Genomic DNA, 19497 nt, shown 5'->3' on the forward strand with positions numbered 1-19497 from the left:
GCAATCCTGGAGAAGGCTTCGGAGCATAGGGACATGGCAGTGCATTTGTCTTTCTTAGAGCTGGGAACTCCCTTTCCTAACACAGGGAGGGCTCTGCTAGAGCAGAAGGACCATGATCATTCCTTAATGTGAAACCATTAGATTTGGATCTGAGATTGCATTTGTGTGACAAAAATCAACCTACCATCCTAATGTTACTTTTTATTAAGTGTTCAGGCTTTAGGAGTTTCCTTTGCAACTTATAGTTGATAAGGGAGATAAGTCTACATTTCTAGAGTTAATCTCCATGCCACACAAGTAGTACATACTGGTGCATATACAGTGTAGGCCTTATAATAGCCCAAGCATCTGCTCACACAAGAAGCCAGGGAAAGCTGCTGAGACACAATGTCCTGGACCAGAATCACTGCTCTGAAACATTTCCTTGGTGCGAACTGGGCAAAATGAATGACACCTCACATCTTCACCGCAAAGCTCCAGTCTTAGAGCCTATTAGGCCATTCTCCTGCATCAGACTTTTCTTTGACTTTTAAAAACCAACAGATAACTCAGGGGTCCTTGAAAGAATAAAGTGTTCTTGGTATGAGGCTTATGTACAGTAACTTGAGTTGTTTGATCCACAAAGAGTTGGGTTCACAGCAAGTGTGGCTGTTCTCAACCTGGACTGTTTCATCAAACTCTAGAGGCACTAAAGGAAGTAGAAGCCTATCCTTCACCAGAACAGCCCACAGGGGCCACAGGACCCACAGGGCCCACAGTGCCCACAGTCTACAGTGTCTACAGTGCCCACGGTGTCTACAGTGTCTACAGTGTCTACAATGCCCACAGTGTCTACAGTGCCCACAGTGTCTACAGTGTCTACAGTGTCTACAGTGTTCACAGTGTCTACAGTGTCTACAGTGCCCACAGTGTCTACAGTGTCTACAGTGTCTACAGTGCCCACAGTGTCTACAGTGTCTACAGTGTCTACAGTGCCCACAGTGTCTACAGTGTCTACAGTGCCCACAGTGTCTACAGTGCCCACAGTGTCTACAGTGTCTACAGTGCCCACAGTGTCTACAGTGTCTACAGTGCCCACAGTGTCTACAGTGCCCAGTGTCTACAGTGTCTACAGTGTCTACAGTGCCCACAGTATCTACAGTGTCTACAGTGCTCACAGTGTCTACAGTGCCCACAGTGCCCACAGTGTCTACAGTGTCTACAGTGCTCACAGTGTCTACAGTGCCCACAGTGTCTACATTGTCTACTGTGCCCACAGTGTCTACAGTGCCCACAGTATCTACAGTGCCCACAGTGTCTACAGTGCTCACAGTGTCTACAATGCCTACATTGTCTACAGTGCCTATGATGTCTATAGTGTTCTGTCCCTTTCATGTACCACATGTGAGATTTCAAAACAAAGAGTGAGATATTGCCAGATATCTTTGGGTTCATCCAGATGGTTTGAATTCTTAATTAGATGACCACTTTCTTATTTGATGACCTTGGGCAAGGTAACTTCCCTCTAGAGACTGTCTATGAATAGCACTGGCACTATATCATGAGGGTCAGGACTTAAACAGTACTGCCTGTCATGTAGTAGTAGCTGCCACTGATGTTGCAGATGACAGATGATGACAATGGGGACAAATGCCTCTTTGTCAGACATCTTCCAAAGTAGACAGCCAGAATCCTGCTCCAGGGACAGTGAAGGATTTGGAGGAACTCTGGACCATCCCTATCCCAGGGGACAATGTCTCAGGGTTTCCGCTGTTGGTGGTGGGGAAGTCTCTAGCACAGATGTCAGCCCTAGCAAGGACTAGGGGTAACGAGGATGGTGAAAGACAGAATTGAGCATGGTCTCTGCTGTTTCTGGGCTGCTTGCTTCTTTAAGGATTTTGAGACCTGGCTCACCCACGGACAGTTAATGCCATTTATCTTTGACCCTAGAAAGAAACTGGCTCAGGCATGAAAGAAAAAGCATTTCAATACTTTGTCAGGTGTCTGACACATAAGGGACAGCCAAGTCACACAATGTAATGGCCTTGTGATATCCTGGGGAAGACAGTGGGTTAGGAACCAAATAGTTAACGTGTGGACCACTCAAGAATGCTGCAAAGAGCTATGGGGGGGGGCAGGAGGAAGGAGAGAGTTTGAAGAAGGGCCGAGTCCTGGAATATAAAAGACCCTGTATCTCAAGGATAACCCTAGACATGGTAGGAAAAAAAAAACACACCTGAGGACACTTTAATATAACTTTCCAACATCTAAGGAAAGAAAAATCCACAACTCTGTGCTTCTCCATTCAGGGCAGGGAATTCATTAACTAAGCATTTCTCTTGTTAGACATCAAACAATGCCAACTTAATTATACCCAGAGGCAACATGCCTGACACTTCCTTTTTCCTAATAGTCAGGAACAAGAATTCACAAACAACCTCTACATGCAAGAAATAATAAATGGCTCCAAATTATTATTGCTTTGATGGATGCACAAAAAAAAAAAATCCCTGGTGGTCATCAGAAGTCTCCCATTCCGTTAGCACATCCACACAAAGGCTGAGGTCACCTTTTCCTCATCTCTGGTGCAGTACACAGTATATGGAATGGGATTTGGTGGTTATTTTCTTCTCTTCTCTGTTTTTCTAGAGCGGAAACCTTCGGGGCAAAAGCTTATGTGATTTCTTCTATAATTCACACAGTCCTAGACACATCTACTAGGCTGTTTATTATTCAGGGTACAACAGCAGAATAAGAAAGAAACAGAGAAGAGGAGGCTTAAAGTGAAGGTTCCTCAAAGCTTAAGGAACAGTAGGCAATTCGTGGATTCCAGTTGGCTTTTAACGCTTGCAGGGGAAGCAGCAGTAAAGGGCTAGATTATATGAAAGGGCTTGCTTGGAGTAGTAAGAAGAGACTCTCTGCAAGGAGAGGCAGGAAAGAGGTAGAATATTCTAGAAGCTACCTTCTATTTGATACTATAAACTTAAAGTTAGATACAAATGATTCTTAAAATCATGAATGTGCCTACTGAGGCAGACTGTGGTCAGACTTCGATTTTCATCAATGGCAATGTGATTTAAGCTGGTAAGGCTCAAAGGCTGGTGATGTATTTTCCGCTGAGGATTTTAGCTATAGTAATAGATGATTTTCAAGCTGCATGGAATACTAACATCTCAGAGATCAGAATTCAGATACTGAGAATGCATTTTAACTGATAGCTGAATCCAAAAGCCATGGCCCAAAGCTTTCTCTAGAGAATTCTGATTATTACACCATTTCATCAAATAACTTTGACTCTTGATATATCTTTTATGGGAAAGAATCACAGGGCCCTGCCCCCATAAAATCAACAAGCCAAAGAGAAGCCAAGTTTCCAGTGAGAAAGAGCGTAATGAAGGGACATTCAGTCACACTAGATGATTCCAGCTTCCACAATAGTGTTGCGAAGCTCCGGATAATTAGTCACAGCAACAGCCAAGTTCAAGTTGAATACAAGCCACATTTCAAATGATATTGCATCTTACAACATTATAATCAATCATATTTAGTACATGTAGACTATTTAAAACATGCTAGAAAAGTCACTTTGCTAAGCAACCTTTCAGCCCTCTTGTACCCAACACCTTGAAGACGAATGCTTGGAATGGAGTCTTGGAAGGTAACGGCATTCAGAAGGTCTTAATCAAACTCATTGTGCAGCTGTGTACTTTGCACTAGATTTCAGCTGTCACAGAATGGGAATGACACTTACAGCAGCCATGGAATTAAGCTGATCAATGTAGAACTCAGGCCAACTTGTTGCTCCCTTGTTTTCTTCCTGGTCCTATAAGAAAGAGAGAGAGAGAGACAGAGAGAAAGTCAGTAACTACAAAGATGTGATACATTGCAAAGGTACACACATAGCAGTACACCTGGTGTGCCATGCATCAGGACAGTGGTGTGCAAAGCCACCAGAATACAGGCGATACTTATTTATATTATCAGGTCATCTACTTGACTAAAATGTTCTTCCCAATCTGAGAGAGGAGGAAGAGAGGAGGCAGCAGGGAAGGAGAGGGAGAGGGAGAGGGAGAGGGAGAGGGAGAGGGAGAGGGAGAGCATGCTAAAGTTTCAGATATGACTAAAGGACATGTTCGAACCGATGGAGGACTTATACCAGGGTACAGTTTTTTCCTTTAGGGACAAAAATGACCCTGGGAAGAACATTCCAGGCCCCATATCACACTGAGGACTATATATCTGTGTGAAATTCAAGAGTGAGACCTGCCTCAACACACAGGCATGGTCGGTTGGTGACCAGACTTTTTCAGGCTGTTACTCAGAGTCCTGCAGATATTAACATTTTTGAAGTAGGATTTCATTTGATGTGGCCTAAAGTAGGTTACTGACATTGGGTGGAGGTAATAAAAAGAACACACGTTAGTCCCAGGCAGTTCTCCTGCTAAGCTAGCTCAGGAGTTTTGGTAGAAGATAGAGTATGTCTCTGCTAAAAAAACAGAAACCCATTCCCCAAGTACCTCAGCTAGTTGTGTCTCACAAACCAGAGTGACCTGGAGCCAGAACAGGAGGGGCATGTGTGGAAGGGGGCCACTGACAAGTCTGAGCTGAAAACTCCAGAAGTACCTGCCTACTGTAGTTTCTGCTGCAGACACATCATGCTCATCCCTGAGACACACTGTGTGTAGTTCTATGCCTCTCTGTACACTCTTGTGTCTGTGTTAACAGGGCTGAGAAATAGCACAGTAGCTCCCTATCTTCACATTCGGAGAGCACCCTGATCCAATGGGCTAGCTCTGTGTCTTTGGAGAAGACACTGCCATATACACACAGCTGCTGTGTGATACTCAAGGGGTTGTTACCTGTTCCAGGGTTCTTAGTTTCAGTAGCCCACATCTACACATGTAGACAGGGTAGACATACACATACTGGTTCTTATGAGAGTGATTTCTAGGTAAAGCTTACTTTTAGTCTTAGACTTTATCTTTGCCCAAGCTCCCTTCTCCCATCTCTGTTACCCAGGCTGGTCTCAACTTTAGAGTAATCCTCCTGCCTTAGTCACACAGCACTTTCTCTAGAAAATACTTCCAAGTGGGTCTACTCAGGTGTGATAAAAGAAATACAGTTCAAAGCTGTTTTCAAGTCATCATAACAAGAAGGCAAGTGGCTGTCTACAGGACCACCCGAGTGGGTAGTAACATATGCAGAGCTGGACGATGAGGGCCAAGGTGGGCTACAGCAGTGGCTTTGAAGTTGGGCTGAATTACACTCTTGTGATTTAGAAACATTCAGGAAGTCTGATGAGTTTTTAGAACAGCTCTTGGTTATAATTTAGCATGTTAATAAAAGAGCTGTGGTGGCTACATAAATGCTGAACCCAACTTTCTTCTTAAAGGGAGCATTAAAATTAGCAAAACCCTGCTGTTACCAATGTACTAAACAAGCCAAAACCCACAGTGATATTCAATGGTATTTGAACCTATAAAATGAAATAGAAGGTGCCAGATCTTTCTATTCTCCCCAAACTAGGGCAAATTTCCAAAGCAAACAAGAATCAAGTCCCATTCCAAGGTTCCACAAGGGCTTGACTGTTGTAAGCTTCATAGTCCTGGATACAAAATAGAGATTATTTTAGAGACTGAAGACAGAGCGCAGGAGGAAGACGTTGCATTTCTGAAATGTTTTAATAATACTAGCAGTTAAGAGTAGATCTGAGCTGGTTGATGCTGCTTTGCAGTAGGAGGCAGGGGGACTCTTCCTCTTGGCCACGCAGCTTGAGCTGCCTGTGCAGTTCCGGTCCTCACATACACATGTATGCAGCAGCAGTCAGATTAAATACAAGTTTGAGTCAGTGTTCTCCTTCTAGTGAAAGAGATTGTTAGAAGTCTATAGTTCTCACTGAGGAGTCAGAAAGAAATGAACCAACTGTTCTGGTGTGTGTGTGGGGGTATTCTATAAAGAGCCCAGGATGCTGAGACACACCAAGGTGAAGACACTCTTAAGGCATACAATCTTCCTGGTGACAAGTGTGTCCTTGCTAAGAGAAGCATGTCCGGTGCCTCTGACATGTATTATTCTTTGGACCACATATCTCAGTTCTATTTTCTTACTCTAAGGAAGACGTAGTTAAGATAGTCAAGATTGTAGAGACAAGACACATCAAGGGTAATAGGAGCAACAGCAATACCCAGCATTTACACAACTTGTTATGTGTCAGACCTTGTTCTAAACATTACCATTTCCTTCAGTTCGCTTCATGAGTCATATGAAATGCTATCATATCATTTTGATGAGAAGAGAGGGCAAGGAAAGACTAAGCTGAAGGTAGTGGAAAAGAGGTATTGGGGAAGGGTCAGGGTGCACTTTCTCCTAAGATTAGACCTAGAAGGCCTCGTGAGTCATGGAAGACAAACATAAGACTGCCTTTCATTTTTAACCATTTCACTGTAAGAGAACTGGAATAGGGTCAGCAGACAAAAACAGTTTACCTTTCCCCAAACTTTATTCTGCCACATTGGTTCTAAGGTCTGGTGTCTTATCCAGGTCCTCTACTCTGCCCTCTCTACACTATTTGAGAGCTCCTTAGTTCTGTCATCCATGCCATTATGTATACACACATCTGTGCTCAGAGAGCAGCTAAAAAGCTTTTCTCTAACCTTTCTTTTCTGTCACCCCCCCCACACCGAGATACAGGTGGCCTTCCTGAGGACTTCTCTATAAAACTTAAAATTAGCTCTTAATCATGCAGTTCTGGACTCTGGGATTACACCTTCTTCAATCACTCAGCTAACCCTATTTATGCCACCTTCTTTACCAATTCCACTACAGCATTTATCGAAACAAGGATATTAGTTTATTACAGTCTGCAAAAAAGAAAAAAAAAGATTTTTCCCCCTCTCTTAAGATAGACTATTGTAGCCATGTATGGTAGATCAAACCTATAATCTTAGTTACTTGGGAAACTGAAGCAAGAGGATCCTGAGTTTGAAGTCAATCTGACAACTATAGTAAGGTCTATTTCAAAAACAAAACAAGACTCCCAAAATACATTATTGACCACAGTTCATGACACTGAGAAAAGTAGTCTTAAGTGACCACTTCACATTAAATGTTCTTTCTAGTGTACCCAAACATTAAAATCTAGTTTTGTATCCTAGTTTGCTGTAACTGTTAATACAATCTAGAACTCACTTGAGAACTTGAGTTGAGGAATTCCCTAATATCAAACTGGCCTATGGACTGTCTGTGGGGACTCTCTGGGCTATTAACTGATAGAGGAGAGCTCATCCCACTATGGGCAGCACATTTTCTGAGCAAGTGGTCCTGGGCTGTACAAAGAAACTAGCTGAGAATGAGCTACCAGGCAGCATTCCTCTATGGTTCCTGTTGTACCTCTGTGATGACTAACGTTATGTTTGAAGTTACAACTACTGTGTTTCCGAGATCTATAAAACAAAAATGCCTCTAACCTGTAAATCCCACCTGCCCTAGGATAGATAACTTCCTGGGATGCTGGGGGCTGTTGTTCATGCACGATAACAAACCATGTGGTTTTGTTTCTGTAAACAAGTTTGGTTGCCCCCATTTGCACAGGATGTGTGCTTGATCATATGTAGGCAAGAAATAGCCTTGTGAGTTTTGCCTCTATAAGCCCTTGACTAATGTAATTCAGTGTCATAATCTGAATTATATTACATCTGAGCATCTACAGTCTTGGGTATGGTCCTAGACAGTATTTAATAAATTACTTATTAAATTTACTCATGGACATAGTGAATCTCTCAGCAATCCCAGAACCTAACATCTCTTTGTCTATGAAGTGAGTTCCTGGGTGGGAGTTAATGCTGTATGTACAGTAAGCCAGCCTGCCTCCAAGTTCCTGCTTGAGTTCTTGCCTTGACTGATGGACAGCAATCTGTACATTGAAACAAATCTTTTCCCCTCAAACTGCATTCTGTCCTGGACTGTGACACAACAATATTCATTGCTTGTTCCTTGAAAACGTTACACACATTTAAGTTTACTGGAATTATCTTCACATCTGCTAGAGAATTAGAACAGAAATAAGTGTTTGAACTTATCAATTTCTCTGCTGGTTTCTTTTGGCGGGGCAGGGGTTGAGAATGTGTACATATGCCACTAATGTCTAGAGACATGGTATGATGGGAAACCACCAATACAGCCATCTGAAGATGGGATTCTAGAACCTTTCTTTTTATTCACTGAGTTGGCAGTTTGTGTTATTTTCCTTCTCTCCAAAATAAGAGTGAGGTCAGAATGTTTCTGAAGTTCCTACAATCTCTAAGATTCCAACTTTGTGGAGACACAACCTCTACTGTACTTAATTTCATGTCTCAACGTCTAACACCAATAACTTGCAAAAATTTACATCGTCCAATGACTCAGTTGCAGAACTATTCATTTTCAAAAGTTACTCCAACAGTAATTCAGTAGACAGCCAGGTCTTTGCTACCTTGTGATTTCTTTAATTCAGTTCTTCCTGTTTCATTAGGAGTCTTCAGACACTGACAGGAGAATACTGATGGCTGAGACTTCCTGCTGGACATAACTCACCTTTGACACTTTGCCCCCAGCCTGCATTGACTATTGTTTATCCCCCTTTCCTTATTGCATGCATGCACGCATGCATGCATAAAATCTAGATACTTAGGAGGTAAATATGTCCTTTCTAACATCACATCATCTTCAGATGGTACACTTTTTCATTTAACTCTCAGGTCAATGGATCCTTTAGAAGATTTCTTAGAAATCTTCCTCCATTCTTTTTAATATGCATAAGTGACCTTGTTTTTCTCAACATCACTTTGCATAAAAGAATGAATTTGGCATTGCTTCTTAGTTTCACTCACTCTGAGATGAGCACAAAAATTACATCTTTGACCTGTCTCTCACTAGCACCTCCAACTTGACTGTGTTCTTCTAGACATGGAGCTGAAATATTCATTGCTTGCCCACTATGAGGCTTACTATGTGGCTTTAAATTCAAATGATGGCCTCACAATGGTGCCATCGTGAGCATGTAAAAAGATAATACAAATCAGGAGAACACTGGAAAAAGCACACAGAACAAGCTCAATAAATGATGATGATAATGACACTGTCTCTAGTTGTGGCCACTCTTAGCCTTTATTACTGGGACTGAAAAACAACAACAACAAAAGGCTCAATCAAGTACATTTTGGCAGTAATTGTTCAAATATAAAAAGCATATAAGCCTTTGAAATTCAGTTGAATATACTTTCAGAAATGTAGACTACAATGCACACTCACAACTGTATGGTTAAGTACCACAAAATTTTTCATTGCATCACTGTATACAAATAATGAAAAAGAACAGTATATATATAGAGAGAGGGAGAGACACTAATATATTCCTATGTGGCAGTAAAAAAAATAGAGCAATGTAGTAACATGAAATGTCCAAATACATGTTACTATCTATTTGTAGGGAAGAACACATATTTCCAGAAGGACATACAATAAAATGTAATGCATACCTCTGGCTAGCAATAGGGAAAGTCTTTTACTGATAAACTTTTATACAATTCTAATTTTACCCTTTCATGAACATGCATTATATTCACAATTAAACAGAAGCCAGTTCAAAAACACCATGGGTTATATTAGCAAGAGTCTTGGTTTTTTCCTGATGGTCCCTGTGATATAAAATAAATCATGGACTTAAATATAATGGGCTGTTTCTGTCTTCTTCTTCCTTGCATTTCTCTTCCTCTAACATCAAATATCTGCAATCGTCATTTCAAATAGGCCTTTCTATTTCTAAAATACAGTTTGATCTCAAGATCTACTTTGTATTTGGGACAAGATTTGTGTACCTAAGGCTTCTAAATTTTATGTACCTAAAGTTTCTAAGCTTCCATACTCACATAATTGAAAAACTGTGTGAGATATCTATCCCTCTATCACCTACCCATGTCTGTCTGTCTGTCTGTCTCTTCATCTACCCATCAATCTCTGGTAGCAGCTGACGTCTTTTACTTCTATAAATAGAATTCCAATTAGAATTACCAAATTAAGTTTTAAAGTATAAGTAACTTTCTTTGAAATGACTATAGGATCATTTACTAGGATCATTTCATAAATGGTAATATACAAGTACTGCATTATTAGAGTTTTCTTCTTTACTAGTTCTACAATAGACTGTGCAAAAGGATAGTTAATTGTGAAGGGCACTGCTCATCAGACCACTAACTGCAGGGTGAAGCAACATTTACTCAGTCAGCTAAAGCCATGAGTCTGCAAGTTAACTGTCAAAAACCAATGAGGTTCTATAACATTTGTAATGGAAAACAGACACTCTTTCCCTGTCTACAGTGGCTAAATAATCTATCAATGTTCAATACTGCAGCTGTGTCAATGAGAGTGGCAATGTGTTTAATGAAACAAGTTGCAACCCAAGGGATGTGTCAGTATAATTGAAGTAAATATTATTTCAATGGTGTTCATTATAGAGGAAAGGCAACTAACAACAACAACCAAGCCTATACCACGTGTAAGGAAAATGTGACTACAATATTAATGAACAAAATAGCCACTTTATTGTATGAAAATGTCATTATCATTTCTAATTTAATAGACCCAGTTCTACAAACTAATGACTATAGCAGATGCTAAGTAAGTCTACTCTGTGCCTAGAATTTTTAATAGGAAACAAGGCAGAAAAGGACAGATGGATTAAGATACTTATACTATTAGTCTGCCTGTACAATGTGGGCATCTGAGAAAACTTACATGAATAACAAAGAGTTGGCAACAATGTTGAGACAGAAGGATGAGTTACATGGAAATGGAGAAATACTAGGTCCAAGGCCTTGTTAATAACTTTGCTAGCTCCCTCTTCTAGCTAAAAGGAATATCAAGGACATCTTCTCAGAACATGACCACATTGGGCTGACCAGAGAGGCAAAGGGTCAAGCCAACTCCTTTGACAGGTATATCTCATGCTGTGCAGAAGACACCACCACTGTTGCTCACCTGCTCTTGTGTGAGAGAAAAGCAGCCATAAAAGAAACATTAACAATGGGAACTGTCATGTTTCAGGAATATCTTATTTACAAGAAGAGGTGACTTGACTGATGGGGCCCACGAGGAATAGCTTGTTGACACGTGTGCTACCGGGGACTTGGCTTTCAAGAGCGCTGAAGCACATCAAACTCCCAACATAGTTACCAATGACTTTCCATGCTTTCTCCTCTCTCTGACGCTACTTTATCTCTACAATATCTGCTGTACATTAGGATTGACTCCTAAGGTGTTTGGAAAATGTCCAGTAAGCTCAATATCTTCTAGAGAAGCATTACCTATATGTTTATAAAGTCTACCCCCATGCCAAATTCAGTGTTCTCTGAAAAAGTCCAATCCTACTTTTATAAACAGTATAATAACTTCTGGCACTCAAGGCAGAGGGAACATTTTGGAAGGGGGCCACGCAAAGGCTACAGGAGCTAGAGGGCCAGGAAGTCTGCTTTCAGATTATGTCTCCAAGAAATGACAGGGAGGCTGAACAAATGATGCTGCAACAATATGGTTGCCTATACAAGATCTGAACAATGCAAATATCAATAGATATACCAGCAGGGAAAAGAGAAGTCTCACTATTCCCCTAGACAGAGAACTACAGGCAACTGATGATTGCTGAGAGAAGGAGAACTAGTTTGGTTTTTTTTTTTTTTTTTTTTTTTTTGGTTTTATGAGACAGGGTTTCCTCTGTATTGTTTTGGAGGCTGTTTGTCCAGCCCAGTCTCGAACTCACAGAGATCCACCTGACTCTGCCTCCCGAGTGCTGGGATTAAAGGTGTGTACCACCACAGCCCGGCGAGAACTAGTTTTTTACATGGGTCTCTTAGTTACTGTTCTATTGCTGTGAAGAGACACCATGACCAGGGCAACTTATAAAAGAAAACATTTAATTGGGGACTGGTTTACAGTTTTTGAGGGTTAGTTCATGCCCATCCTGGTGACAGGCAGGAAGGCCTGGTGCTGGAGAGCTTTTATCTTATCCACAAGATGGAAACAAACATAGCACCACTGGACTTATGGTGTGCCTTTGAAACCTCATAGCCCTCCCACAGTGACACATCTCCTTCAACAAGGCCACACCTCCTAATTCCTTCCTAAATAGTCCACAACTGGGAACAAAACATCCAAATATATGAGCCTATGGGGGCCATTCCCATTCAAACCACCACAAGGGGTGAATCCCCTAACTGGTTAGCCAATACCAAGTGGTCAGCTCTGAAATCACATATACACGAGCAACACTAAACAAACTCAGCAGGTTGTATCTATGTATGCATACATATGTATATGCATATATATTGTATGTGTGTGTGTGTGTGTAACCATAATAATCAAAGACAAAAAGGCCACCAATTTGAGAAGGGGTGATGGGGAAGGATGGAAGAGTTGGGAGGGAGGAAACTGAAGAAATGATGTAATTATAGTTTAATTAAAATTACAAGAAATAAAAACACATTTTGTGGAAAAATAAACTTATTTAAAAACATACTATCATTAATTCCTTTAAATTCTTATACATATCCCTAATTCTTTCTATTGGTTGAGAAGAGAACTAAGAAGTTCTCAAAGCTGGGCTCCCTGAACTATTATTTCCTTCAGTTCTTACAACACCTGTCTTCAAGTCCTAGCAATGAACCAAATGCATTCTCTATATGAATCTTGCTAAGTGCAGGCAGTCAGTTTCAGTAAACAATTCCTCCACTATCACTTTACAAGATGCTCATGTGGTCACTGTGACTGCCAACTTGGGTTATATTTTTTGATCACTGCCACAATTACACATCAAGTACATCTGTTACCAAAATCCGGTTAGACCCACACACAGGAAGATTACAGAACAGTGACCAATCCATTCTCCAGGAAACCCAGCTCCTCCCAAGCCTCAGACTCTTCCAAAAAGAGTCAGGGTAACTTGCAAAGCAATGTCTTTTCAGAATGCTGTAAAATATCTGTACGATTTTAAGGAAAGCCATCACAGAACTATATGGGTGGTGTTCAGCTCTAAAGACACCCTAATGGAGTTCAGTGTCCCCTTGTAAAGTTAGTAACAGGTGGCTGATCACTATTGAGAAGGGCTTCAGAATCACACTATCTTTTGGAACGAGCACTCACATTGTTAGTCAGTTCCCCTCATGCTGAACTCATGGAGATTTACTTGTAACTTCAAGTATTTGCTGGCTTCGCCTCTTAGGAACTGCCTGGAGTAAATCTAAACTTTCCTATGAACAACAACCCAGCAGGTATTTAAACAATTTGGACAATATGATCTCCCAAAATCTTCATTTTAACAAGCCAATGTTTCTCTATTGACTGCATAGCACTATTTATCTTCCTCAGCTCATAAATTAACCACATGTTTTTTTGTAAGTTCATTTGACTTGCATGTCATCTGATTTGCGTGTTCATTATTTGCAGAAAGGGCTCCCCCAAGTCTGTCTAAATATCCATGCAAGGGCTCTTCTCACATATTTAAGTCAACGAGGAAACTCAGAGCAGTCTGCAGGAGGATTTCTAATCAAAATTTCTCTCCAAGAGGAACCAGAACAAGCCCTCTCCTGACAATCCCCAAAGACAACAGTTAGTACTGAAAGAAGAGGGTGAACGTGACAGCCCATGTTTTATCAGGTTTTTTTTTTTTAAATCAAACAGGCCATAGACTAAACATGCAACTGGTTTACTATGAGAATGAAGATGCTTTGTCTCTGAAAGCAAAACCTTAGGTTAGCATGATGGAACCTGGGTGACATGGGTGACCACTAGTGTGGCTAATACTATAGGAAGTGTGAGCCACTGAGGCATGTTTTTCTCACTCCTCTCTCTGCTCTTCTCCACATGTGCCCTTCATACACTGCCAAAACATCTTCTGTGTCTCCTGCCTTCCAGGTCCATGAGAACACTTCCCCCGACATCTGGCACTTCACCCCTTCCCTTTTCTGCTGTCTAGTAGACGACAAAGTCTAGTAGAACCCAGATAAAAGATCTCATCATCTCACAGAGACTATGGCTCACCTGCACTGTATTTCAAAATAAAAGTCCTAAAGACCTCAGACCAATCTGAATACATCCCCTTCATTCTCCAAGTTTAACAATCTATATTCAGATTTTTCATAACATAAAATGTCAGCAATGAAATGATAAAGGGCTTAACTGAGCTCATTAGTAAGTGTGCGAATTGGTAAGATGTTTGTCAGTTCAAAAAGGAATCCAAAGACTGGACATATGTATTCATCATGAAGATGAAATTAACAAAGAGATGCAACACCCCTCTAGAGGACAACAACCAATTGTATCAGATACAATCTGAACTTCAGTGGGTAAAATCTTGATGTTCTGTTATGTTTTAAAAAAATTGCTCTTTACATATTGTGAAACAGGGCAAAGACAAGGCTCAGGACATTATAGAGGGGATATTAAGCACACTCCCCCTCCCATTTAACTGCAGTTCATCAGGGTAAGAGATATGTGTTTAGTATTTCCTAGTTGAAAGAGACATAATCTGTGAGAGTGTAACGAGGAAGCCACAGTGCACTAATACTCTGCTGTAGGCTCTTTATCAGTCTCTGCTGCTATGTCAGGGATACACCAAATGAGCCTTGATATAAGACCAGCATGTTCCTTGGAAGGGAGTCGTTGGTCCTCTATTTTTTCTCAGAACTTTATTCTCTCATATTTGGAAGATTTAAGCCTTCCAGAACTAGGCATTCAATACAGCTATGTTCCCAGTGGGTTTGGGCCCTCTGAACAGAAAAGAAGGCTGCCCCAGAGTACAGCTTCTCTCAGTATGGTCTGGAGCCAATGTCAGCCTCGGCAACAGTAAGACCCAGCTGATTGCACTAGATCCCCAAAGGACAGGGCAGTTCTTAAACCCAAATATCTGTGCAGAGTCCTGCAGGAACATTAATGTTATACTGCTGAATCTAGGACCTGGGCACTCAAGCAGAATCCCTTTCTACTTTTGATGCAAGGGTTGAACCTGGCCTTGCACATGCTTGGCAAGCTCTCAGAATTCCCCCTTTTATCACATTAATAATTACTACCATATTAAATCTAAGAAGACATTTGTCCTTGCCATTTCATTCTTTTAATTCACCAGGAATATATGTTTTGAATTCTGTCCTGAGGTAAGTATTGCTATAGAATGCAATACCCAAGTACTTGGCTTTCCTCATGAGAATCCACGAATGTGAGACACAGCCCCTACTGGGTCATCCACTGTGTTTCTAAACCTCAGAGCTAAGGTTCTTCTATGATCACCAACTCAGCTGGAGTGACAGCTCTGAAGTTAAAAGTGCTTCCTGCTGTTTCTACCACCCATGTCAGGAGGCTCACATGGGGTATACACACACTGCAAAAACAAATCTTTCAAAAACGAAGATCACAAGCTCTAATATGCGACAACTGCTATCAACAACTGTACCTATTGTGTATTTAATTCTTTCCTACTACCATGTTATCAATAGTCCCATATAATTAATCCCATGTTTTCACAAAACCCCATTGTTTTTATCAACATCTCTTCTAAGTTCAAAACATTAACTGGAATCCTATCTGAAACCTATTGGGAAGAAAGCCTGGAACTTGATAGCAATAAATGACACACATTCTCTCTCTCTCTCTCTCTCTCTCTCTCTCTCTCTCTCTCTCTCTCTCTCTCTCTCTCTCTCTCTCTCGCTCTCTCTCTCTCTCTCTCTCGCTCTCTCTCTCTCTCTCTCTCTCTCTCTCTCTCTCTTCTATACATCCTTTCTTTTCTATACATTATGACCTATATTTACTCTGGTAAAACTCATGATAAAGTCAGACTGATATTATTTTTTAGCCAACTACCATTTTAATCTCCAAATTATGCACCCTAGAAAAGCAACAAGAGTACCCCCCTCTAAAGAGATCTAGTAACTATAAGCAGCAAACACAGAAAACAAGATGCCTGTATTTTTCAAACACGGCAAGTGCCCTCTGCTCCTCCCTCTCCAGGTTCCTGAACAAGCCCCAGATGACTGCACTAAGCAAAGGGCTCACAAGTCACGTGCTGCTGAATTCAGTGGGGAAACAGTTCATGCTGGCAGAGCTAAGAAAACAGCTCCAATCTGTACCTAAAACCAAGAGTAGAGACTTTACAGTCTATTTCCCAGACTGTGAGACATTCACTTTATTTATTTTCACAAGTCATTTCTTAGGCAAAGCACTCCAGAGCATGGAATACAGCTGAGACCTAAAAAGCTCAATAGGTACAAGTCTAACATCTGAACCTAATTTTGGATGACAAGCCCCTCTCATTTTCATGACAAAGAAAAAGAAACATTGTGCAAATATTATTTTCAGAAGTGATGCAGGTCCATATTCCCCTATGACACTATGGTGTGCAATAATACAGAACAAATGACTCCAATAGAGCTTGATAAAGTCAGTTTTGAGCCGTATGTCACCATGGAGTGCTACATACCCGAGTATAATGTGGTCCAGCACTGAGTCCTGTGCACTGTGGAAATCCAGACAGTGGTGCCTGTGGCCTTTGTGGCCCCACATCTTGGTACCAGGCTTATGGCTACTAGAGCAGCTTTCAAGAAGCTGTAAAGAAGCCTCTGATGTTCTGTAAACTGCTCTTGGGAAAACAATGTGCATTTAAGATTTGCAGTATAAAGCTCAACATGAGTCAGAAGGAGAGGACCCTTTGGAAACAATAATTAACTTAAGAAAATCTGGGTAATGGCACGTAAAGGCATATTTCACTCAGGGAGCACCCTGGGAATAGCTACAAACACCACCAATGTAGGACTAACTGTCCCCTAGTAGAAGAAGAACTGCATTTCTAATTTTAAGCCTTCACTGGCTCCATGATGTACTACTGAATTAATGATGGCTTTTTTTTAGGGGGATACAGAAACATAAAAAAGCCTCTGTTGGAAGATACCACTTTGTCAGAATTATCTAATGTGGGTAAATGGAGAAGCACATCATACAAATGGAGAAGACAAAATGCCATTCCTTCTCTGTAGGGCAGATCCTAAATCTGCTCAAGTCCAACACTATTCTGCATTGTGGAGAATGGCAGGGAGTGGAGGACCCTGAAACACAAGGTGGATTCCTTCAGTGGAATTCTCTACAGTGATCCAAAACTAGTTACCCAAATCACTAGGTTCTTCCAGAGAGAGGAATTTTGGGAACCCCTAATTAGAAGTGGCAAATTCTAATTTACAGGGAAACACAAAACCTCTTCCTCCTGTCCAGGGGAGAGAGGATGCGACAGCAGCAGGTGTGCCTGACCACTGGAGAAAACAACAGAAACATACACAGGAAAGAGCTTTCCTTTTCCTTTATCTCCCTAAGGGGCTACTTCCTGGCATTCATGTCTTTCGTGGACCTATTTCCTGGAGCTGGTGAGTCAGGCACGCTTAGAGAGGTCTATCTTGGTATGCGGGGTCATACATAGCTCTAAGAGTCTAGAGAGAATCAGGGAGTGGCCAAGTGAAAAGCATGGAGCATCCCATCTAAATCTGACTGGAGTCAGGAGACTGGCAGGGCCTGTAGGTTAGAGAAGGCTATGCATGCCTAGTTCTTCCATCACAGTCACTTCAGGCATTGCCAATCAATCACCACTCTATTTACTCCTGAAACCATGCATCTTTTCTGAATCATTCTCCAAGTGCTTCGGGCTTCTATTCCCAGTTACATAGAATTAGTAATTAGGATACACTTGTTTTCTCTCATTTACATTTGAACTTGTTTGTACGCCATTCACCTACAGTTCTAAGGAATGTCATACAAAGGGTGTGTGTACTGGTCTGGCATATCTCCTATGCTGCACGTTCCTTGGGGGTTCATTAGGGTGGTAACCAGAATTAACAGATACTTGTGGCTTCTCAGATATTGTAAGACACAGTGGTGTCCCTTTCTGTAGAGCTACAGCTGTCACTAAGTCCATTTGCTCAAATTTCCTACCAAAACATACCCTGGGTTCCACAGGTTACTATGGCAGTTTGTTCTCACACCTAATGAAATTCCATACCTGCAGAAATTTGGGTATGAAAATGAGGTGTGCACATGTGTTTCAATGCGAATGAGTGAGATGTTCCCCAAATGCCCTGAAGTCACACTTAGAATGCTGTTCCTTGATAGCCCTGCCCTTAAGCGCTCTATGGCACAGATGGAGGAGTTAAGGACCCCGCCCTCTGCCCCGAAACACAGTCAACTCTGTCTTGCACCAGTGCTGTTGCAGGAACCTGCTTAAGAGTTAATGATCTGGAGTACAAGGATAGCTGTTCTGCGGCAGCTGAAAATAACTGCTGTCTCTTGGGTTCTATCCAAACTCAAAGGCCCAAGTCTCTTCAGTGGTGAGAGCTGAGGCAGGAACAATCCTCACACTGTCGGTGCCCAGGGAAAGCTAGGCAGATGCTTCTCTAGCCCTTGTGTAGACGCAGAAGGAGAACATCATAGGAGGTGGCCCCTTTATGCCATGCCACTTTTCCTCAGCCGCACAGACCTTAGTTATTTCTGCTACTGTTTGAGTGATTCTGAGTGAACAAATATAGGGGTTCCCATCCATCCTCTTCCAGTCTGGTGCTTTCTACCCACGGGGACCCTGAGTAAAGCAATGCTACTTGCTGAAGAAATGTATTGGGAAGCACAAGTGGGAGACAGAATCCGGAAGGGGGATGGATGCCTGTTTCCCTATGTACAATCCCGTGAAGACCAAGTATCTACAGACTGTGACGTCCAGAGCTGGGGATGGAGTTGTCATAGGAAGACGTTCAAGGTTTAGACTGGAGAGACAGGTAAGTTAACCCCCTTAATTTCCTTTCCTTTACTTGCACCTCAGCTTAGTCTCAGATTCACTATTAGCTGAGGATAACTTTGAACTTCAACTTCCTGACTTGGGCCAATTCACCCTTTCTTAGGCAACCTTAGCCCTTCTCCACAGTCCCCACCTCCATTCACCTATCCTGTGAAGTCATTATATTGATGTTGAACTTAGTGAGTGCACTTTATCAACATAGTATACTGCAGCCCTGAACTCCGACACACCAAGATCCTTCTGCCCACCCACACAAGTGACTAGGACTTGATGTGTGAACACTGCAATTGCGGACCTGAACTTCCAGTCCTCCTGCTTCTACCTGAGGGCACTGGGATTAGAGGTGTGCACCACGACACATGTTTATGGGGTGCTAGGGATTGTACCCAGGACTTCGAGTATGCCAGGTCAGCATTCTACCATCTCCAAGGGATAGCCCAGCCCAACCCCTCAGTTCTTGAAAATCCAGAGGAGCCAAGGAACAGGAGGAGAAAAGGCTTTCAAAACTTTTGTAAAGAGATGGTCAAGATGAAGATTCTGACTTTAGTTAGCAGAAGAAAGCCAACAGGCACTGTGTGTGTGTGTGTGTGTGCATGCGCGCATGCTGCAGCACGTACGTGCTGAGTCAGAACCTTCATGGTGGGAAGAGACCGTGCTTCAGAGCAACTTCC

At 41.8% G+C, this 19497-nt stretch overlaps 1 protein-coding gene across 3 annotated transcripts in view; it reads right to left on the reverse strand.

The window, feature by feature from the left end:
* Daam1 (dishevelled associated activator of morphogenesis 1) overlaps positions 1-19497 on the reverse strand; it is a 161925-nt gene that overhangs the window by 49783 nt on the left and 92645 nt on the right. For all 3 annotated transcript variants that reach the window (XM_040742959.1, XM_040742960.1, XM_040742958.1), the window contains exon 4: positions 3731-3802. In XM_040742959.1, coding sequence (XP_040598893.1) covers positions 3731-3802 — 72 coding nt within the window. The remainder of the gene's footprint in view (positions 1-3730; positions 3803-19497) is intronic.

This window comes from Mesocricetus auratus, unplaced genomic scaffold (genome assembly GCF_017639785.1).
Source record: "Mesocricetus auratus isolate SY011 unplaced genomic scaffold, BCM_Maur_2.0 Super-Scaffold_15014, whole genome shotgun sequence".
NCBI classification, from domain to species: domain Eukaryota; kingdom Metazoa; phylum Chordata; class Mammalia; order Rodentia; family Cricetidae; genus Mesocricetus; species Mesocricetus auratus.